General features: G+C 50.0%; 1 protein-coding gene across 1 annotated transcript in view; it reads right to left on the minus strand.

The window, feature by feature from the left end:
- Window positions 1-22,021, minus strand: part of LOC133359458 (E3 ubiquitin-protein ligase TRIM7-like) — a 58,652-nt gene extending 36,631 nt beyond the window's left edge. Inside the window, exons 1-6 of the mRNA XM_061577874.1 lie at window positions 21,315-22,021; window positions 20,943-21,038; window positions 18,428-18,661; window positions 17,579-17,601; window positions 10,480-10,583; window positions 5,853-6,395 (exon numbers count right to left, since the gene is read on the minus strand). Coding sequence (XP_061433858.1) covers window positions 5,853-6,395; window positions 10,480-10,583; window positions 17,579-17,601; window positions 18,428-18,661; window positions 20,943-21,038; window positions 21,315-21,872 — 1,558 coding nt within the window. The 5' untranslated portion in view covers window positions 21,873-22,021. The remainder of the gene's footprint in view (window positions 1-5,852; window positions 6,396-10,479; window positions 10,584-17,578; window positions 17,602-18,427; window positions 18,662-20,942; window positions 21,039-21,314) is intronic.
- Window positions 22,022-23,275: the final 1,254 nt, after the last annotated feature.

A 23,275-nucleotide genomic window follows, 5' to 3' on the forward strand; every position in this document is an offset into this window, starting at 1 on the left:
TCGGGAACCGGAACCCGCGGCGCGCGCGCGAGCCCCGATGCCTGGCCCATGCCTTCCTGAACTGCCGGCGCCACCGGATGGCCAACTGCGTCTGGTGCCGTACGACGGACCGGCAAGGCGGACTCGGGCTAGGACGCAACACTTTTCATGAAAAAAAAAAAAAAAAGTAAATTTTCCTTTTTTGTTTAAAGCCCGACCTCGCTGCCGGGGTCCCCCTCTGCCAGGGTAATGTCCCGTTCAAGGGACTCTCGGACACATTGGGACGCTGCACGAGTCGGAGAGAAAAGAAGAGAAAATGAAAAATATTTTTTTATTTTTATTGTTACTCTTTCCGCATACACATTATCGTTGCCACTCGCCGGATTGCGCATATTGTTCTTGTTGTGGGTGTGGCAGTTGCTGGGTTTTGCGGATTGCGGTGTTCATGTTGTGTTGTTAGGGTTTTGTTGTTATGTTACGGGGCACACATAGGGTGAAGGGGTGTTGTATATTTTATTAGCAGCCGGGTCGGCTGCGAGCTATGTGGTAGGGGGTGATGTAGTGGTGGTATGACGTGCGCCGACAGTGATGGATCACGGGGCGCGGGGTTGGGCACGCGATGTGGGCGTGGTATGGACGCGCGCGCCGGTGGTAAGGCGCGCTGACACAAGCTGGGAAAAGAGGATCGTAGCGAGTGCGCAGCGATTGGTCAGATAAGTGGGTGCTCTCAGCGACGTCCGCAGGAGGGGTATAAAGGGAGACGCGCGAGAGCACTCGTGGTCAGTGTTAACCAGTTGAAGACCGAAGACGGGGTGGAGGAGGTAGTGGCCCGAGACCCCTAGTCCCGCCGTCCTTGTGAGGACCGGGGCCCTGTGTGGCTCGGAGCCGAGACTGGGGGACCGTAGTCCGACGCCCGTGTGGGTCGGGACGGTGGTACCCAGAGCCGAGACGGGCACCCTGGCTGGGTGTGTCCTGGAAGGCTACGGGGCGTAAGAGCCCGTGTCAGTATAGCTGAGTGGGTGTCAGTCACCCGAGTAGCTAAGGAGGGTGTTGGTCACCCGTGTAGCTGAGTGGGTGTTGGTCACCCGTGTAGCTGAGTGGGTGTTGGTCACCCGTGTAGCTGAGTGGGTGTTAGTCACCCGTGTAGCTGAGTGGGTGTTAGTCACCCGTGTAGCTAAGTGGGTGTTAGTCACCCGAGTAGCTAAGTGGGGTGTTAGTCACCCGTGTAACGAAGTAGGGTGTTAGTCATCCGTGTAACTACAAGTTGGTGAAAATAAAGAGTGTGCTACCCGTGAAGTCGTCTCCTGCCGAGTTACTACTTTACACACTCATTCATAATCGCAGTCTTGATTAACTCTCAATTATGTCCTATGAAGTAGGGCCGTTGCCTGAAAGGTCGATTAATGTTACTTTTAAGCTCCACGCAGTGTTTGACGAACGCGTGGAGTTATTTTGACAGCGAGTGAACGTACCACATGAAACGGCAGTGCGCACCGCACATTCGTGCGTTTGACTGCCCTCTAATGCTCATGGGTGTGATGCCTTGCCTCTGTTCTTGGCTCTGTATCATTGTGTTTCACGTTGTACATGAACGTAAACCGAATAAGATGTAGATTTTAACGTTTTATTTGGAGTGATTTAGATGTTAACACCCTCGCCTGGTCTGCAGGAGGTCGTGGATTCGATCCCGACCCCGACGCCTGCTGCATATTAGGAGTTTGCGTGTCTCTCTTTCTCACCGTGGTCGTTTTTCCCTCATTTAGAATCAACATCACGCTTTTAGAGTACTAAGTTACTGAAATACATTTCCACATTATGATAAGCCACTTCGTCATCATTTGATGGCCAGATCGTTTCTGAATAAGAGCTACATTGCTCAGTGTACCTTACCTGGTGAAATATAACGAAATATAGTCCATAGTAAATCGTTTTATTGAAGTTTTTACGAATGTGTTACTTGACACCTCGGACACCCTTGCGAACGAGAAGTTTAATCGAGCGACTTTCCCGGTAAAATATTTTAACCATCCACATCCTGGGGTTCACAACATCGGAGATGAACAAGGAAGCCAACATTACTTAGCACGAGGTTACAAACCTCACGAGATACTCCGTGGAAATGTGCTCAGGTGATCAAGGTCACAGACACGAGCTTCATACCGCACGTAGCTGGCTAGACACAACGTAAGACACGTTACACGGTCGGCTTTGACCACTTCCAGACGGGAGCCAGGTCCACGCGCTACGCTCTCAGTGGGAGCTGCGCTCGCCACGACTCTCAGTGGCTTCTCACCAATAGTAGCTCGCTGTGGCTGAGAGACGCTGTCCCTGGAGCGCACACGGCGGCGACGAACCAAGACACGAATCGACTCTCACCTGCGTAGACAGGAGCGTTGCATTCACACCGCGGTGTTGGGGTTTACGGGTCGCGACTTTTACAAAACCCAGAGTGGCCAGGCAAACGGTGATGGTTTGTCCCTTGGACTGATGTCGTTGGCTATGGTGAGGCTCTGTGGGTTTCTGCACCAAACCGTACCTTGTAAAACATTATTATAAAAGTTATTTTTTAAGTATGTCATCTATATCATTGCCATTCATTTGTTCTGTATTTATTTTAGCGTAACTGTTTAAAATTGTCTTTAAAAAATAGTAACCATTAATATTGTTATTTTTTTGACAAATCATCTCACAACTTAACGTGTAAATGAGTGGGGGATCAGGTGGGAGGGTAGGAGGGTGATCGTGTGGGTGGTTGTGCAGGTGTGTGTAGGTGGAGATTGGTGTTGTCGTGGTTAGTGTGCTGTGCTATGAACCTGCCGATCCAAGTTAAATTCTCACTCATGGCCACCAACACCAATGACCATTGTCTGAACTGGTCATAGGTCGATTCAGCCTCACATGATTACCTTGGTGTAGAGTATAAATATCAATACTCGAGAGACAAAGGCGGCAGGGCTTGGTGCTGGCCATCCACCCATTCGTGTGCCGTGCTGGCTTTCATAGATGTTCACTAACAGCACTTGCCCAACAGTCTGTTCAGGCTATACAGGGGATCTTTGCCTTTGTGCGGGTGGGTGAGTTGAGCGGGTTTGCAGGTGATCAGGTGGGAGGGAGATCAGCCGGGAATGGGCGCTTGAATATGCATGAGGTGGACAGGTGGGAGGGTTGCAAGATGGGCAGGTGTATGGCTGAGCAGGTGTATGGCTGAGCAGGTGTGAGTGTGGGCAGGTGGGAAAGAGGGTCTCTGTAGACGGCTGGGGGGGTAGTAGGTTAGGGAGTGGCAGGTGTCGGCGAGGAGAGTGTTGGGTGCAGATGAGTAGGTGGTGGTCATCATTACCAAGTGTAGTCATTATCATCATCATCGTGCTCTTCATCATCATCCATCAGTCAGGATCCATTCATCATCATAGCTCATGATGACGAGGAACAAGCAAACTGACAAAGTGCAGCAAAAAATAACACGAAATGCGCCATGGAATGTGGCCCAAGGCTACAGACAGAACTTACCTGTGAAGGCGTAGGCTGTATATTTACTAACCGTGCCCGGGTTTAATTTCCGAAAATATAACATCCATAAAACAAAACAAGAGTAACCATCCCAAAAAAATACATGTTTACCCAAGTCAGTCTCAGCTATGAGAGTCACATTCACAGCCTGGATGACAATCTTAACAATAAATTTTCAGATTTCATTTTTTATTCACCCTGAACACATTGACCCTTGACCCACAATACAATGATTCCAATTCACAGGTAACCCAGAACACAATCAAGTCTATGTACATTTACGTGATCTAACCCAATAAACCTTTATCATTGATATAATTGGTCGTGAAAGCCTACGTGTTAAAGTCGATTTGTTTAACCAGGTGAGAACTCAAGAAACCAGTATGAGTCTCGGTTACACGGAGTGATGATAATGATGCTGCTGCTGTTGATGATTCTGTTACTGCTGATAATGATTATATCATTATTGATGCTAGTTCTACTCCTGGTGCTGATAAAGATAATGATGGAGCTACTGCTGTTGATGCTGTTGCTCCTGTTACTATTTTTTCTGCTGATGATATTTCTGCTGATGCTGATGATCGAGTCGAGTTGAATTTAAATTTAACGAGGTGAGGACTCAGGAGATCAGGATGAGTCTCATTGACAAGAGTGACCTGGGTCACAAAAATTTAAAGAACAAAAGTCAAACCCATGCAAGCAATGAAGCAAGTAGAAATCTCACCCCCAGCCCAGAGCACAATTTGATTGGAGTTCACACAATTACACAACTGATACGATATAATCAATGCGTCTCAAATCATCTACGCGTTGCTAAATAGCCTGAGACTCGAGGTTGGGTGCACACGGGATTGGTGTCTCATGTTAAGGAGAGGCGCTGCGGTGGCTCAGAGATGTTATCTCCCTCGCTTGGTATGAAGGAGGTCGTGGGTTGGATTACGACCCTGAAAGCTGCTGTATTTGGAGTTTGCGTTGTCTCTATCCCTGTAATAACACAGTGTCTGTGTTATTAATGCGTTTTGAAACAATATTAGTCGTGTCGTATTGTAAGGTAGATCGTCACTCTAGATATATATCAGGTGCTTAATAACTTTATCCCACTTCAAAGTCAAAACACAGTTCCCATTGTCAGCAGAAGCGTTTTCCCATAAATCGAAGGTTGTGGCTTCAGGTTCAAAAGTCTGACAGCAGATAATTAAAATATTAATCAAAACAAAACTTTATGAATAATATTGGTGGCGAAAGACCTCCTACTACTACTATGTGTTAAATGGCTTCTCTCTCTCTATGCCCTGTAAAATAAACTAGTTTGGGTGGGGGGGTCATTCGACCGCTGGTTCTAACAACAATGCTTTATCTCAGCGACGCTCGGCACACACCACGGAGTAGTCCCCTCCAAGTGATGCCATCCCATTCCCACCCCGGGTTTATCACCCAGCGAGTGAGTGACCGCGAGGGGACGGCGCGCGTCACCCCGTAGCGTCACGTGACGCGTGTTCCCCGCACGCCTGTGGTGGAGCTCCGCCCTCTCGGCGTTGAGCGCCACGCGGCGTGCGATGCGGTGCGAGGGACGATGGCGTCAGAGATAACCTTGCCCCCCCCCCCCCACTAGTGCGCTAACCACTGCATCACCGCTCCACCCCACACTACACACATGGCTCTCTATACACTAAAGACAATGACACCCCGTGTAACCTTAACATACTGTTGGGGCAAATGCTGTTAGTAGCGAGTCGCACCGATGAAGGCCGGTACTGTGACACACGAGGGAGTGGGAAGGCAGCACCACGCCCAGAAATACACAAAGACACGCACAGACAGTAACAATGACACAAACACAATAACAAAGACCCACAAAAACATACACACCAACCCACTTACCCGAAGACAAAGATCCCCCGTATAGCTTTCAAATACAGTTGAGTTAAGTGCTGTTAGTGAGGTTCACCTATGAAGGCCATCCTGGGAGTGACCCGCCTTTGTATCCACAGGGGTAATATTTGCTCATCGCGCCATGTAGTAATTTGAGGCTGAGTCGACCTAGGTGAGAGCCAAGGCCGATTCATATAATCGCTATCAATGTTGTTTGTATACAGGTCATGGGCCTCCACTAGGTCGACCCAGCCTCAAATGAGTACCTGGTGCGGTGTGTAAACATCGCCACTGGGGAGACAAAGGCAGTTGGACGTGGTGCTGGCCACCCACCTCCTCGTGTACCGTTCCGGCCTTCATAGGTGCTCGCTAACAGCACTTGCCCCAACAGTCTGTTCAGGCTACACGGGGGATCTGTGTCTTTGTGTGCGTGAGTCTCTGTGCGTTGTGCCCGTTTCTCTGCGCTGCTCACACTCCGTGCTCTCAGCACGCACGACTCAGATCCAGAATCCTCACTGAGTTACCAACATCACCACCATACACCCACAGCGCGGGGTAGAGCGGTTGACTAAACGAGTGGTGGACGGAGTGCAGCAACTCCATGGAGTCGGCGCGGTAAAACGACAGCAGCCCCGCCTCCCAGTGCAGGTGACACCCGACTCTCCGGGGAGGATTCCTCACCGGCACTGAGGTCCAGACATCACCATGAAGCACGTAGCAGCTGTTGTAATCTTTATATAAAACCCAGGATGAGTCGTTCTGTCCAAGGCTGCACTCTTTACCACCCCCTTTCCGTGCGATCGTCCCGTACACGACTCCAACCTTACAGCTCCTCGCCGCACCCCCCAGGTCCATCTCCCAGTAGTGCTGACCCGACGAGAAGCTCTCGGAGCACAGGACTTGGTCCCAGGCATCAAAGCGGTTTGGGTGATCGGGGCGACCCTGGGAGACAGCGGTCAGCGTCACCGTCCTGAGGTCCGAGGAAATCTGGAGGTTGTTGTAGGCCGAGTTTGGGTCCAGAGTCGGTGAGCGTCCATCTGCAGTAACAGCAGCACCACGATAACAATAGCACTCGTGCACTAACACGCACGTACACTACAATAGAGCAATTCATAATGAGCTTTATTATACAACGTTGTTATGCGTAGCTATCGGTGTGATGACATGTAACGGGCACTTTGTCAATCCACTGCTGGATGACCATACTTCACCACGCCGGTCACCACACGTTGGCGAAGGCAGGCGGCGTAGCTGGCGAGAGCACAGAAGTACAGTACAGCGGTGCATTTACCCGCCCTGCCATCTGCTTTCCCACCACGTAGCCCCGCAGCCTGTAGCACCTGCTAGGCATGGTGGTGACTGCCCCGCCACGTGGCCCCGCAGCCTGTAGCACCTGCTAGGCATGGTGGTGACTGCCCCGCCACGTGGCCCCGCAGCCTGTAGCACCTGCAAGGCAGGGTGGTGACTGCCCCTCCACGTGGCCCCGCAGCCTGTAGCACCTGCTAGGCATGGTGGTGACTGCCCCGCCACGTGGCCCCGCAGCCTATAGTACCTGCTAGGCAGGGTGGTGGCTGCCCTGCCACTTGGCCCCGCAGCCTGTAGCACCTGCTAGGCAGGGTGGTGACTGCCCCGCCACGTGGCCGCGCAGCCTGTAGCACCTGCTAGGCATGGTTGTGGTGGCTGCCCGTGCGAGCCCTGCCCAGGCGCAGCCCCTGCGGGGCTTTGCGAGGTGCCAGGAGGTGGGGCAGTGGATCGCAGAAGCAGCAGCAGCAGCAGCAGCATCAGCAGCGTGGATATCAACACGCCGTAGCGTCCGTGTGTGTACAACAAACTCAACGATCTCCCGTATAACCTTTCACAGATTGTATCAGCAAGTGCTTTTGGTGAGTGGCTGTGAAGGCCGACACGGCACACAAGGGGCTGGGGTTGGCCAACGCCACGCCCGGCCGCCTTTGTCTCCCATGTGGTGACGTTTACACACGCACCAGCTGCTCACTCGTGTGATAGTGTCGTGATGTACACTCGTGTGTGATAGTCTAGTGATGTACACTCTCTGTGTGTGATAGTGTAGTGATGTACACTCGTGTGTGTGTGATAGTGTAGTGATGTACACTGTGTGTGTGATAGTGTATTGATGTACACTCGTGTGTCTGTGATAGTGTAGTGATGTACACTCGTGTGTGTGTGTGTGTGTGTGATAGTGCAGTGATGTACACTTGTGTGTGTGTGTGTGTGATAGTGTAGTGATGTACACTCGTGTGTGTGTGGTAGTGTAGTGATGTTCACTCGTGTGTGTGTGTGATAGTGTAGTGATGTACACTCGTGTTTGTGTGTGATAGTGTAGTGATGTACACTCGTGTGTGTGTGTGTGATAGTGTAGTGTTGACTGCGGTGTTTAAACATCGCCACTGGGGAGACAAAGGCGGTCGGGCGTGGTGCCGGCCACCCACCCCTTCATAGGAGCTCGCTAACAGCACTTTCCCCAACAGTCTGTTAAGGCCATACAAGGGATCTCTGTCTATATCAACGTATTGGTATATGTTCATACGTGTTCTTTTGTAATTAATTTGTTGTTGCCTGTGTAGTGATTTCCACGGGCAACTTTGCTGATGCCTTGGCCTGGTTGTCTAATGAAACCTAAAGTTGCCTTTGATTCTGAGAGCTTCAGGCTGTAACACTCAACCCTAAGAATCCTCAAGGTGTATGTATCTCACTGCCTCAAGCACTAATAATGAATCCTAAACATCTCAGCCCTAGCGTGTGTGTGTCAGACTCACACGCAGAAAAGCAATAGCATCCTCACTCAATTATACACATGTGTAATGTTAATAGAGGTCAAGTAATAGTGATTTGCACTCATCTGTGTGTATGTGCTATATTTTAATGTGTAGGTATATTGATATATGTTTTTTAGTAGTTTACCTTTTTGGCTAGGTAGTGAGTTAGACGGTCAACTAAGGTCAAGCCGGCTGGCTGTCTGATTGGCTGTCTGATTAACCTCTGAATTGTAACACAGAATCCGAAACGTGCCTTTGAGTCTTAGAGCTTTAGGCATTAACACTAAACTCTATGAATCCTAACTGTGTGAGTCTGGATATCGCAGCCTCAAGTACTAATAATTAATCATAAGAATCTCAGCCACAGTGTCTCTGTGTAAAACACACACACAGCATAGCAACAGCATCCTCATTGAATAATACACACGTATAGTGCTAATAGAGCTCATGTAATACTTCTTTACACTCGTGTGTGTGCTGTATGTTAACGTAGAGGTATTGCAATACATGGGCAATAGTAATGTATCTGTATGTATGTACATTGATACACATGGTCAGTCACAATGATAGCCTCGAGTATTAACATTGAACCCCAATAATCCTTACTGTGCCTTAGTAGGGATATAGCAGCTTCAAGCATTATGAATGAATGAGAATCATTAGGCTGTCTTAGTCTGGTTATGAGCCTACAGCATTAACAATGAACCATATGCATCACAATGGTGATGCAGTTGGCTCGAGTCTGATGATGACATCTATCACAGAGAAGACTTATAGTCATTGATTAATCTGCTACAATGGTTACTTTGGCCAACATCATCCTCACTGGATAATACTCGCGTGTAATATCAATGGAGCCCATGTAATAGTGAAATACCCTAGTGTGTGTGCTATATATTATCGTCTAATGAATACAGTATAGTCGTAATGTGTGTGTGTGCACGTACAGTTCGTGATAGACAAGGTTGACCATGGTTATGTCTTTGTCTGGCTCTGAGCATCAGCCATTAACTGGGGAACCTAAGAATTCTTAAAGTGCCTTAGTTTGACTCTCTCTGCATCAAACTGTTAACATGAAGCCTAAGACTCCTAAAAGTTTCTTAGTCTGGACGTATGCTCCTTGGGTATCCTACAGGCAGCCTTTGTGTCTGCATTGGTGATTGTTTACAAGACGTCCTAGGTACTCATTAAGGCTGAGTGGACCTAGGAGAGCTCCAAATTGGTTCTGAATCCACTCACCACTGATGTTAGCCAGGGCCGTGAATAGCCTGTTGGTGACCATGTTTGTATCTCAGTGCACAAACCATCCCATTTTGACTGGACATCCATACTTACTCTCGCTCAACCATACATCCATACACCTCCGATTATCACAGTTGGTGTGAAAGAAGTTCAATATATATCTATACACTATTACAAAGACACGATACCCCGTATATCCTCAACAGACTTTTGGGGAAAGTGCTGTTAGTAAGCACCTATGAAGGCCCACACGGCACACGATGGGGTGAGTGGCCAGCACCACGGCCGATCCGCCTTTGTCTCACTAGTGGTATGTTTACACACCGCACCAGGTACTCATTTGAGGCTGAGTGGACCTACGGGAGGTCCAGGACCGGTTCAGATAACCCATCACTGGTGTTGGCCTTGAGCGGGATTCACACTCAGGATGCCAGTTTCATAGCGCAGCAAACTAACCACTATACTACCGCTCTGCAACGTACATGTACAAGCACAATTGCATGTGTAACGGGTTCCGGAGACACTTGTAGAGGTAACTTCTTTATTACAATACAACACTCCAACAGTCCAACTCTCCAACAGTCCTGATACTCTGTTACAGCCTAGGTACACAGCCAAGCTACACAGCCTAGATACTCTACTCTGGCTACGCTCCGGAACTCGCCCTCACAAGGTCGTAGAGTCGGGAGTTCCAGAGTCCCAGCGCTGGCTCTCACAGCATCCCAGGGTCTTCAGATGGCTGGTCGTGGGTCTTGGGTATTGAGTTACAACTGGGCCCCGATCGTCCAGGGAGCTCTCCTTTTATGCCTGGTCCAACAAGGGGTGGGGCCGTGTGCGCCACCAGACATCCCACAGAGCACACACAGCCCCCCCCCCGTTGGCGGCGCCCAGAGGCTTAAGCGTCTGGACCCCCTGGGAACCCAACGCCTGGCGCCCAGAGGCTTAAGCGTCTGGACCCCCTGGGAACCCAGCGCCTGGCGCCCAGAGGCTTAAGCGTCTGGACCCGCCCGGGAACCCAGAGCCCCCAGCAGCCCCTCCCTTCTTATGTCACTACACATGCACAATAGCAGATGCACACATGGCAATAGTCCGTGGTACTCACACATGAATGCCAGCAGGTTGACCACAGCTCCCTGCAGGGCACTGATCGAGGCGATGTCTTTTTTTTTGGGAGATGAGGGTGGAGATCCCTTCTGAGCGTCTCTCCTGTGAGACCAGAACCAAAAGTGACTCGCACAGCCCGTGTCTTACACAGTACCAACGCACACAGCATCATTACACAGCATCATCATTCACAGCATCATTACTCACAGCAGCATCACACAGCCCGGGTCTTACCCAGCATCATCTTATGAAAAATAAGAATAGGTTTTGCCTTTTCTGCCAAAAAACTAGGTGCTCTGATGTTCAAACACCAAATAGATACTTTTTTGTAAGGAATCAAATCTGCATTAACCACACGTACTTGTGGTGAACATGCAAACAAACATTCTCTGATAATCATATATGATGCAATGCCATTGAAACTGATTGGCCTAGAACAGAGACAACCTTCTTTATGGCCTAGTCTCACCAGTGTCAGACCAGAGAAAGCCAAAGGCGAACAGTGAGCATGTTTGTTTGCAGGTTCATAACAAGTACGTGTGGTTTAATGCAGGCTTGAGTCCTTTCCAAAGGTATCTATTGCTGTTTGAACATCTTAACACCTGATTTAAAGCTTTCATGACTGCAGGGGTTCATATTCTTCGTTCTTTCGGTAAAGTCACGCAGAAGGGAAATAATAAAATAATATAAATATAAAACAATACAAATTCTCACGACGTTTCGACTGCAACACAAGCAATCGTCACCAGGTGTTAAATCCACAGCAAGAAATTTTGAAAAAAGTGGCGGTTTGTTCTAACGTCAGCACCAAGGACAGCCATTTGGCAGTTTGCCAGATGGATGAGGTCATATATGTTCGGAAAAGAGGAGGGGGGAGCAGAAAATGGAATGCGGTCTGAAAATCACCGTAAGCGTGAACACAATAAATTAAGACCCGAAATGGTTTATCAAATCCTGCCAATGATTGCTAAGCCAGAATCCATCTTCTCGGTTGAAATTGTCTCTGTGTTTGTATATGTGTAATGCGAGCGTGAATGGGGTTTCTGCTGGACTCTGGCCCAATCACACGACCCGGGGTATTGGAGGTGGAGCCAGCAGGGCAGTATGGGAAGAGGGGATCTGACGATCCGGAAGGGAGGAGTCAGGGTCACGTGAGAGAGAGGTTATAGAGAGGAGCCCGGAAGAGATCGAGGGCAGTCGATGGAGTGAAGAGGCGGGACCACGTTGGGTGGCCGCCGCGCCATCAGCCACGTGGCTGATGGGGCTTGGCACACCGTCAGCCAGCGGTGTGCAGAGCGAGAGAAGAGTGTGCGGGGCACACGGGGCTAGCGGGGTGGCTAGCGGGGTGTGCGGGGCATATGGGGCTAGCAGGGTGGCTAGCAGAGTGTGTGGGGCACATGGGGCTAGCGAAGAGGCTAGCAGAGTGTGCGGGGCACACGGGGCTAGCGGAGTGGCTAGCAGAGTGTGCGGGGCACACGGGGCTCACGGAGTGGCTAGCAGGGCGTGCGTGGCACGCGAGAGGAGACGCTGGTCCCTTGTCAGGACCAGCGGGGTGACGGACGAGTGGAGGAGCTGAGGAGGAAGCGAGTGCGCGGGGAGCGCGAGAGACGATGCTGGTCCGAGGAGGAGGCCAGCGGGGTGCGGAGAACAAGAACCCAAATAAAGGACGAACGGAGACTTACATCGCCTGACAGTCCTTTATTACATATGTATATGTGAATAGCCTCATGAACGAACCTCTCATGGTAGCCAGATGGCTTGCAAAGAACCTCTGTCTTGGAGAAATCAATGTAATGTGAGCCCACTGAATTATAACAGTGATCTGCCATGGCCGAGGTGTTGGTCCTTCCGTGTTTTAGGTCTGCTTTGTGCTCACGGATGCGGTCAGAGACATGTCGTTTGGTTTCTCCAATGTAAATACTACCACAGAGGCAACTCGGTTTGTAAACGCCAGGGTACTGTATGTCCGGAATCACATCTTTTACAGATGGAACCAGATCACAGATTTTATCGGAAGCGAGGTGAGTGGGGGCGGAACCTAAAGGCGGAGCCAGCAAGGCGCTATGGGGAGGCCGGATCTGGAAGGTTTGGAAGGGCGTGGTGAGAGGGAGGAGACAGGATCACGTGGTGAAGGGGATATTTGGGGGAGCCCGGAAGGGCTCCGGGTCAGTTGGGAGAGTCACAAAGCTGTACCACGTTGGGTGGCCGGAGGGAATCCGCGCCATCAGCCATGTGGCTGGAGGAGCTTTAGCACACCGTCGGCCAGCGGTGTGCGGAGCGGAGGAAGCGAAAAGACTGACGAGAGAGCACGTGCGGGGCGCGCGCGAGGAGCAGCGGGTCCGCTGTCGGGACCAGCGGGGTGCGAGTGTCAACTAGAATAAAGAGTGATGGAGACCAAGCAGTGTGTGGTGAAGTCCTTTATTACATTGGGGTCAGAAGCGGTTCGAGATGTCAAAACATCTCAAAAAGAAAAAATCAACCAACACCTTCTTCAGATGACGACGGGGACCTTCCTCAAGCGGTGGCGGTCCCGGACACGGATGGCGTGGATGGGACGGCGGCAAGCGACACTGCGGGAGTGCAAGATATCGTCGCGGGAGCCGAACCTTCTACATCTTCGGGCGCCGACGATGGCTACTGGCACGTAGCAGAGCAAATTGACTCGCTGCGGGCCGTTTTGCTGGACTTGGTCACTCTGGTCGCGCCGGCGCCGGGACAGTGATTGTAATTATATACTAGATTAGTAATCAGGCTAATCTAGTATATAATTACAATCACTCCCCCCTTGAATCTTTGCACCTGATGAGTTAATGAGTTAATGATGACGTCACCCTGCTGCTGCTCTATATAAGAACGGGTGACACAGCAGAGCCTCACCATTCTGGCGAATTGCCCGATGATGCTGGATGCAATTACCAACGAAACGTCGTACTCAAATTGTAAATGTTGTGGCTTCAACACACCGGTGGGCTAAAGCAGTGAACTATTTGTCTTTTGTCAACGTGACACTTTTTTACTGATTGGCCGTGTCGGGTGGTGGAGGGTTACGACACATTTATAAATAACGCGATCTAAACCCAAAAACGTTGATTATGAATTAATTGTCTCGCACAACGAGTCTGTGTGCAAAATGTCAGCTCGATTGGATCACGGGAAGTGGGTTAAAAAACGACCAAAAGGTTTGCACGGTCGTAAGCAAGCAAGCAAGCAAGCACGCAAGCGAACTTAATATAAAAGATTTAAAAAGGATGGTAGCCTGCGATTGTGTTGATTTTTGGAGGCTAAATAAAGTGTTGGTTGCAGACGCGTACCTCCTGCCGCGTATGAATGATTTCCTCGATGCCTTGTCTGGGGCGATATTTTTTTCGACCCTCGACCTCTCCTTGGGATTCTGGCAGCTCCGCCTGGACGAGTTGTCGAGGGAAAAGACAGCTTTCCGTACACCGCAGGGGCTTTTTCAGTTAAATTGTCTCCCCATGGGATTGAACGCCGCCCCTGCTACGTTCCAAAGGTTAATGGAACTCGTGTTGACCGGCCTGCAATGGGACACGTGCCTGATATATTTGGACGTCATTGTTTTCAGCCTCACGTTTGAGGAGCATCTTAAGAGATTGGATGCTGTTTTTGCTAGGGTGCGTTCCGCTAATTTGAAATTTAAGCCCAAGAAGTGTCACCTTTTGCAACACTCCGTGCGCTATTTGGGTCACATTGTCAGCCCTGATGGTGTGGCCAGAGACCCGGACAAGACGGCGTGCATTTGGGACTGGCCGACTCCGGCCACGGTGGGGGACGTACGTCGATTTGTCGGGTTCACTTCCTATTACCGCAGATTTGTACCAAATTTTGCTACGATCGCTAGGCTGCTGCACCTCCTTATGGCAAAGAATCAGAGGTTAAAATGGGGGCCGGAGGAGGAGAAGGCGTTTTGCGGCCTACGCAATTGGTTGGCATCAGCACCGACGCTGGATTACCCTGATTTCGCTTTGCCTTTCATTTTGGATACCGACGCTAGTGATATGGGTATTGGCGCCATCCTATCGCAGTGTAAGGGTGGCATCGAACGCATTGTGGCTTACGGGAGTCACGTTCTCTCTCTGGCTGAGACCCGCTAATGCGTCACCCAGCGGGAATTGTTAGCTATCGTGCATTTTGTCCGCCAATACCGGCCGTATCTGTATGGCCAGAAATTCATTGTGCACACGGACCATGCGGCTTTGCAATACTCCTTGAAAGTTGACGAGCCATCTGGCCAGCTGGCACGATGGCTGGAAACTTTGCAGGATTTCTCGTTTGACATTCAATACCGTAAAGGTTCGTGTCATGCTAATGCGGAAGCGCTCTCCCGACTGCCGCATGGGTCCGCCTGCACGTGTACCTCGGGCACGAATACGTGTACGCGGGTTCCACAGCCCCCGCGGCCTGTCATATCTGCTGTGGAGAAGCCCGCGGCTTCCACGTGCCCGGAGCCGGCTGATGGGGTTTTGAATTTTCCGCGTTCCGTGTGGCTTCGTGAACAATTGCTCGATGACTCGCTTGCAGCCTTGCGGAGTCAGGTTGCAAAGTCGAAGGGGTATCCGTCATCTGATGGGATGCCGGGAGCAGCTCTCTGGGACGGATTGTTGATGTGGAAAGAGGACTTGCAGGGTCGCTGGCGCCTTGTCGTTCCGTTGTCGTTGCGGTACGAGTTGATTCGGATTCTACACACTAAAAAGTTGTTACATCTCGGGGTGCAGAAAACCTTGTTGACGTTACAACGTGATTATTTTTCGCACGGCATGATGACTGACGTTGTTGGGCACATTCAGGCGTGCTCCGACTGTGCCCGGCGGAAGCCGCCCAAACAACCGTATGTTCCCCCGGTGCAATCGATTAAAGTGATGCAGGTTAACAAATTGGTGGCGTTGGACATTCTGTTGGTCGGGGTGGAATATCTTTCGCGATGGCCAATGGCTTGGCCTTTGCCCGACCAGTCGGCGTCGTAAGTCACGGAGGCATTCCTGTTCGGGTACGTGATGGACAAGGGGGCGCCGGAACGACTGCTCACGGACCAAGGGCGAAATTTTTCTTCGAACCTGCTGCGGGATGTGTGCGACGCTTTGGGAACTAAGAAAGTTCGGACCTCCCCCTACCATCCACAAACTGATGGGATGGTTGAACGGTTGAACCAGACCCTGTTGGCCATGCTCTGCCATACGGTTAGTGAGAATTAGGCCGATTGGGATTTGCATATTCCGGGAGTGCTCTCCGCTTACTGGATGGCACCACCTGTGTCGACGGGGTATTCACCTTTCTTTTTAATGTATAGTCGCGAGAATGTGCTGCCTGTGGAGGTGCAACTTGACACATGTACGAAGGGTCCTGTTAAAAACCTCCCCGATCATATTCGCGAGTCCGTTCGGCGCGTGGCGGAAGCGTGGGACATGGCCCGATTGGCTACGGCCAAGACCCAGGCCCGGAACGAACGGTGTGCTTGGCGCTCTCATCGTGTGTCCCCTTGGCGGGTGGGGGACATGGCCTGGCTCCACTGCCCACAGGTGCCGGTGGGGACCTCCCCTAAATTGCACCAACCTTGGCAAGGCCCAGTGGTGCTGATTGAGGTTCCTAGTACCCAGTCCGCACGCGTTCGTGTCGGGTCGCGCCGTTGGTACATCCACACGTCCCAATTGAAGCCCTACGTTGCCCCTCGTGTCGATGCGTCATCTCCTAACATTGCCTTGCCGGTGTCTGTCGCGTCCGACGTGCCACTGCCCTTGCCTGTTCAACCTGCAAGCGTGCCTGTCGTGCCTCCTGTAGACGGGCCGACGGTGATCCTACCGGACACAGGGATTTCTGCATCGGGTGGGCCTACCACGGCGACGGGAGCACCTGCTTCCACTGCCCCTCTAACCCCGCCGAGGTTGTGGCTGCAGGGGGCCCCGATTTCGGGCCTCTCTGATGCGCGGGGTTCTGCAAAGGACGGGCCTCCACCAGTGGCGGATGATTCCGGCTCCGTCGCTCCAACCCCATCCGGACTGCGGTCTCTGAGGGCGCCGGTTCTCATGAAGGACGGGCCGGCGGCCCGCACTCGATGCAGATCCCTTCCCTTACGTTGATTGTATTCGTCATTATTGTTGTTCTCTGTTGTGCCTGTTGTGGTTCTTGGAGGTGTTGCCATCGCTCGCATTATTTTCATCTTGGTCCTTTACATCAGGGTGGGGGGGGGGGGGTCATGTAATGCGAGCGTAAGCGGGGTTCACTGCTGGGCTCTGGGCCAATCATACGGCCCGGGGTATTGGGGGGCGGAGCCCAGTATGGGGGCGTATGTGAAGGTCCGCCGCTCACCTCGGGTCCAATCGGAATCGAGGTGAGTGGGGGCGGAACCTAAAGGCGGAGCCAGCAAGGAGCTATGGGGAGGCCAGATCTGGAAGGTTCGGAAGGGCATGGTGAGAGGGAGGAGACAGGATCACGTGGTGAAGGGGATATAGGTGGGAGCCCGGAAGGGCTCTGGGTCAGTTGGGAGAATCACGAAGCTGGACCACGTTGGGTGGCCGGAGGGAATCCGCGCCATCAGATTTGCAGCTTACAGAAGCCCTGACTGACAGGTCACGTGATAGATCAGAGATGGATGTAGGGGAAGGGTCACGAAAGGGACACATCGAGAACCTGCTAGTAGGTTCCAGAAGAGGGGCGTGGCCAGGGCATAGCGAGGCCACGCTGACAGTATAAGAGGGGCCCCGGGAGGGGACCTCGGGGCTGTCGTGTGGAGTGGGATCCTGTCGTGCTCCTGCTGCTAGAGTCTTCGTCTCCGTCTACACCATCTCAGCATCGCCAGTCAGGCAGTCTACTCGCTGTCCTGACTGGGAATCATAGTTACCATGTGTGAACTGTGAAGGCCGTTTAATAAATAGAGTGCCTCCTACTCTTTGTGTCTCTGAGTCAGTCACTATACTATGATACAGGCAAAAAGGTCAAATAATACAGTATCATGTCACACAGCATCATACCACACATCATCATACCACACATCATCATTACACACATTATCATCATCACGCAGCCCATATCCCACACACGGAGTCACCCCATGTGTTAATTTGTGTGACTTCATGAGTCCATACCGGTTTGTCTCCTTTAGGTGAACCTGCAGGAGTCAGACACAGGCGGCGCGAGTCAGTTCATCTCCAGCCACGTTAACCACACGGTGATTCATAGACGCGATGAGCTGGGCTGCGCTCAGCCATTCGCATATCCCAGTGTTGTTGGTTGTAAACAAGTCGTTCGGACTCGATGGTTCTCATCAGCAAGGTGTAGCCTTTAAACCGTTGCCACTCGGTACCCAATGTCACAGGAAGCGTCCGTAGCATTCGATGTCGATTCGCAGTGATTGTGAACTAATATTCAAATTAAGTACGCACTGTGAGGGTGAATTACACCCAGAGAATCGCGTTAGCAGAGTCGATAGTTTAACAGGGTGAACATTTTTTGAAGCAGGCAATCTCCACATTGGTCTCATCAGCAGTCAGTGCTGAAAAACAAAGCCCTCTGTATTTCTTAGAGTTAAAAGCACTTCTATTTTCAGCATGACTGATGGTTGGTCTACATTTGGTTGCATCAATAATTAAAATGTAGTGTGAAGAAATCTCAATCTGTTGCACATTACAGGACCATGCGGTTACAATTTAAAATGCCAATATGTGCAGACATTACCAACGGATTAACTCGAGGGATTTGCGTGTTAATCATTTATTTATGAATTTGAATTTCAAAAGTAATTTATATTTTTATCAGAATATGCAAATTCACGTCAGTGGACTTGATTCCTCATTTAATTTCAGAATGAATGGGCTATACATTGTATTGGCAATGCTTTATCCTTGCGTTGAGTTGCATCGCATGTGCCATGTTAAAAAAAACGCAACAAATATACGCAAACTGGGGCACTTGTCCTGGCTCCGTGAGCGCTCTACCTGCAGGAATGTGAGCGAGTCCCTCTCCTCCTGCAGAGCGCGCAGGCGCGTTGCTGCTGCCTGGAGGTCGCTGATCTCACGTTTGTAATGAGCGATGTTCTCCTTGATCTGGGACAGGAGCTCACGCCCCTTCATGTCCACGCGATCCAGAGCTGCCCTCTCCTCTTCATCCAGCGTCGCCCTCATACGGGTGAACTCACCTGAGATGCGAGCCTTGGTCTGGACCATGGAATCCTGCAAAGGGGCATGCGATAGACTCTATCAATTCATATACCATGCTGTGAAGACCAAAGTCACATTGTTTTCTGGATATTTCAAACCTAGATTTCCCTGCCTCGACATTGTCGTTGAGCTCCCACTTAACAGGTCAATAACTTTATGTATCTAGGTGTTATCTTGTCCTTTACATTGATAATCTGGCCAGTAATTATATAGTCCAAGCCACCATCCTCCCCATCTTTGACGCCTGTGTAATCATCGACCGCCTAGCCTCTTGTTCCATTATACCACCTGGCCGCCCACTTTGACCTTGATGCCTCCATATCAATGCATGATTACATCCTCTGTATCACCTCTAATTTGTCCCCCTGGATACCTTCATCCTTAACGTTCTTTTGAACAAAACTGACAAATACGTGTGAAAACAGTACAGGGGACTAGCGGTCACAGGGGGTAATGACAGGGTAAATAGCAAAGGAAGAGACTAGGGGCCACAAAGGGAAATGACAGGTTAAGGGACAGACAGGGGAAGGATCAAGAATAGTGGCTGTGGTCAAGTGATAGAAGGCAGTAGGTATGGGTCAGGGGCCGAGAGCCATCCAGAAGGTTCTCGAGTCTGAGAGTGTGAGCGTGAGTGTATTTGTGTGTGAGTCTTAGTTACCTAGAGTGTTATACAGGTAGGAACAACAGGTTCCACACTGCCCACCAGGGATTACTTGTCTGTCTGTCATGCATATCCGGAATTCCGCCCACCCATGCACCTCCCCACCGAACACCGAGCTATGCCGCGATTTGTTGACGATGTTGGGGAGGGTGGGGGGAAGGGTAAACATGCCCACTCATCCAACTGCCCCCCCCCCCCCCCCCCTGAACGCCGCGCTGTCCAACCAAGTTCCTACCGGCCCACTCCGAAGGAACGTGTTTTTGACCAGACAGGGCCCACTGAGCTGTATACGATTCGGAAGTGACCTTTCCTCGAATGATGGCTCAACGAATTGGCGGCTTAAATGTAGAGATTGAATGCTGTGGCCGCCTTCCCCACCCAGCCCCTGCCTCCCCACCCAGCCCCTCCCCACCCTCCCCTCCCTACCCAGCCCCTCCCCACCCAGCCCCTCCCCACCCAGCCACTCCCCACCCTCCCCTCTCTACCCAGCCCCACCCACCCCTCCCATATTTGGAATGCACGACGGACAAAATAATCCCCTGGGGGCTGGTGTAACCAGAGGTTCCTACCAGTATAATGTCTGTTTATGTCATTGTTATATTCTCTGCAAAGAGTCTAGCGATTATGTTGGTGTTGGGTATTATATAATTTGGCATCCAACTAGGACCCATATCATTACAAAAGGGCCTTTGCCTATAAACATAGGGTAGTACATCAGCCTTACCTCAAGCAAGCCTGACTGATACCGAGACACTGGGTGTGGAAATTAGTCCAGAGTTTGCTTTTACCGGATCAATACTTTTGAAACGATGCACTCCCACATCGTGGAGCTGATAGGATGTGTACATTTTTTCTCATGATTTTTATAGAGGCAGATATATAATGGAGACTTTTATCTGCTTATATGTTTTTGTTAGGAATATTTTCCACGTTTCTTTTAAATATCACCAGCTGATCTGATGCCCTACATTACAATGTATACTTTTGCATGCGAAAACACAAACAGGCTCATAGCAACATCGTTGAAAACATATCAAAAGTAGACATGATTACGTAATTAGCCTTACCAATAAAATGTCTTGCACTAAGATTTAATCACGTTAACATCACTATTCGTGCAATTCAATTTAAAATGTTTGAAATATTCAGACTCTTTTGTTATGTTGGCTTGAGAGTTGGGTGCGTGTCATGAGAGCAATATTTTTTTCCAGCATTCCCGAACTCTCTTGATCTCGCGTCTCTTGTATTTATTCTGTCATTTAACAGCCGATTTCCTGTCATTTCATCTTCATCTTTACTCGTTTAATTTCTAGTTTCTAATTCAATACAATAGTTACTCCATACTGCGTTATTTTATCTCACTCATTGCAAGTCATTCGAGTTAGCCTGCGAAGTGTTGTGTAGTCTCACGAGATATTAACTTTTTTTTACATATAAACGTTGCATTTTTTTTTAAATCATTTATATTTCAAGCACCCATAGCCATAATCATGCAATATCCTGCACAGTTATTACACACTGACTAAAGACTATCAAAATTAACTTGAATCTACGGAGTTGTTCTCACAGGGAGAGAGTCACAGACTCCACGCAGGGTGGAGGTCACAGGATAACAAAGCCCACGTGTGGTACCTGCACGGCCTTGCGAGCGGCCTTCATCCGTCCCACGGACGCCTCCGCCTTCTTCCTCTTCTCCTCCACCGCTCGCGTCTCTGCTCCAACTCCATTCTGTAAGAGACGAGTCCACCAAAGGAGGTTCAACTTCCTATGCGGCTCCTCTCAGCCCCACTCCACACGGAGTCCTCCACAGTGATCGTTCTATAACTGCCCACCAGAACAGAGTCCAAGGAAGTCAGCTTGAAAGAAAAAAGAGCGCGAAAAGAGAATCATCCCATCCTGATGGTCTTCATTTAATGAGATGTTGTTGTAGTACCACTCTTATGGATCCAGGTCATGGTATTGTTCGCTCCTGAGTGACTCCAACTCAACCCACGCGGGCCTCACCTTCCGTGTCTGATGCTCATCCTCCAGTGTGACGAACTTATGACCCGTGTGGTCTCCTGCGATGGTGCAGTCCCTGCACACGAGGCTGAGGTCTTGCTTGCAGTAGAACTTGAGCTCCTCGTTGTGCCTCTTGCACTTGCGTTCTTCAGGGTTCACATCTGATGAAACCAGGACGTGATCTTTAAACTTCGTATTTTTCAGGTGAGGCACGAGGTGTTCCCTGCAGAAGGACGTCTCACACCTGAGGCAGGTCTTCACTGCAAGCGTCTTGCCTTTTGGGCAGTTGTCACAGAATACAGCAGCAGCCATGGTCTCAGTTACTCGCAGCTGCTCTATGAGGTTGGCGATCGTTACGTTCCTGGTCAGCTGGGGTCGTCGAGGGAAGGTCTTGCGGCACTGCGGGCAGCAGTAGAAGTCTGTCTCCTTCCAGGCATCCTCCAGGCACTGGAGGCAGAACGAGTGGCCGCAGCTCAGCGTGGAGGGGCAGTCAAACGTTTCCAGGCAGATGGAGCAGGTCAACTCACGGTCCACGTTGTCAGCGGGAGCTGCGCTCGCCATGACCCGAGGATGCACCCAAAATAGTTCCTCACTATGCCTCAGAGAATATATTTCAACAAAAATACTTTATGTTTATAATATCGTGAGATGTTGATTAACATTGTCGAGGTGTGTTCTGTTCAGGAGACGCTGTGTGAGCAGCTCACGCAGCGGAGACGAACAAGAAAATTAACTGACTTCACCTACAGTTAAATTATAAATATCTCGAGACACGCCCTGGAATGTTCCACACGGCGGCTGGGCTCACCTGTGTAGACGTGGCGTTACAGTCACGCACTGTGTTAGCTAAAACTGATTTTTGTCTTCTTGGTTCTTTCGGTAAAGTCACGTAGAAGGGAAGTAATAAAATAATAAAAATAAAACATAATAAAATAATTCTCACGACGTTTCGGCCACAACGCAAGCAACCGTCCTCAGGTGAAGAACAGGTCTGTTGATAAGACAGTCTGAATGACACGTCCTAGGCTTGGAGCGTCTATTTAAGCTGAATGACACGTCCTAGGCTTGGAGCGTCTATTTAAGCTGAATAGACGCTCCAATCCTAGGACGTGTCATTCAGACTCTGTCTTATCGACAGACCTGTTCTTCACCTGAGGACGGCTGCTTGCGTTGTGGCCGAAACGTCGTGAGAATTATTTTATTATGTTTTATTTTTATTATTTTATTACGTCCCTTCTACGTGACTTTACCGAAAGAACCAAGAAGATGAATTCCCGCAGTCACGAAAGCTTTAAATCGAAATTTACAGATTTTTGTGTTTAGTTTGTTGTCCTTCCCCTGCACTTCCAATTAACACGGTTGGCTACGTACGGTGTGGAAGAAGTCCAACAGACATACATAAATAGCTTTGACTGGTCTCAAGTGATATAATATTTGTACAAACAAAATCCAGCAGCAGCAGCCAGGGACGCAGCGATAATGGTTTGTCCCATAGGTTGATTGACTGGCTAGGGTCAGGCTGTGTGCATTGCACAATCGAACCGCACCTTGTGCAAACATTCTGATGTACAGGTGAACTTTTTTTTTCTATCTTTGTCTTTATCCATTTTTTTCTTGCAAGGCCTGTTTGTTTAAGCTTCACAGTCTGTAATGGTCTTAAACTTTTATCAACTAATATTTTAACTACTGGCTTCATGCACCCTCTGTTCATCTGTCAATAATTTTTTAATTTTGTATTCCTATGACACCGTTTTATTCTGAGTGGACGGTGGTTGTTTGTATGTTGAACTTCTTTTACACCTAACGTAGTCAACCGTGCTAATCTAAGGTGTGTGAGTGTGTAGGTGGGTAAGCGGTTGGGTGAGCGGTTGGGTGAATATGTATGTTGAACTTATTTCGCAGCGTACGTAGTCATTCGTGCTAATCGAAGGTGCGAGTGAGTGTGTGGTGGAGGTTGAGTGAGT

Source organism: Lethenteron reissneri, chromosome 65 (genome assembly GCF_015708825.2).
Source record: "Lethenteron reissneri isolate LAM-NWPU_2019-01 chromosome 65, ASM1570882v1, whole genome shotgun sequence".
In the NCBI taxonomy this organism is placed as follows: domain Eukaryota; kingdom Metazoa; phylum Chordata; class Hyperoartia; order Petromyzontiformes; family Petromyzontidae; genus Lethenteron; species Lethenteron reissneri.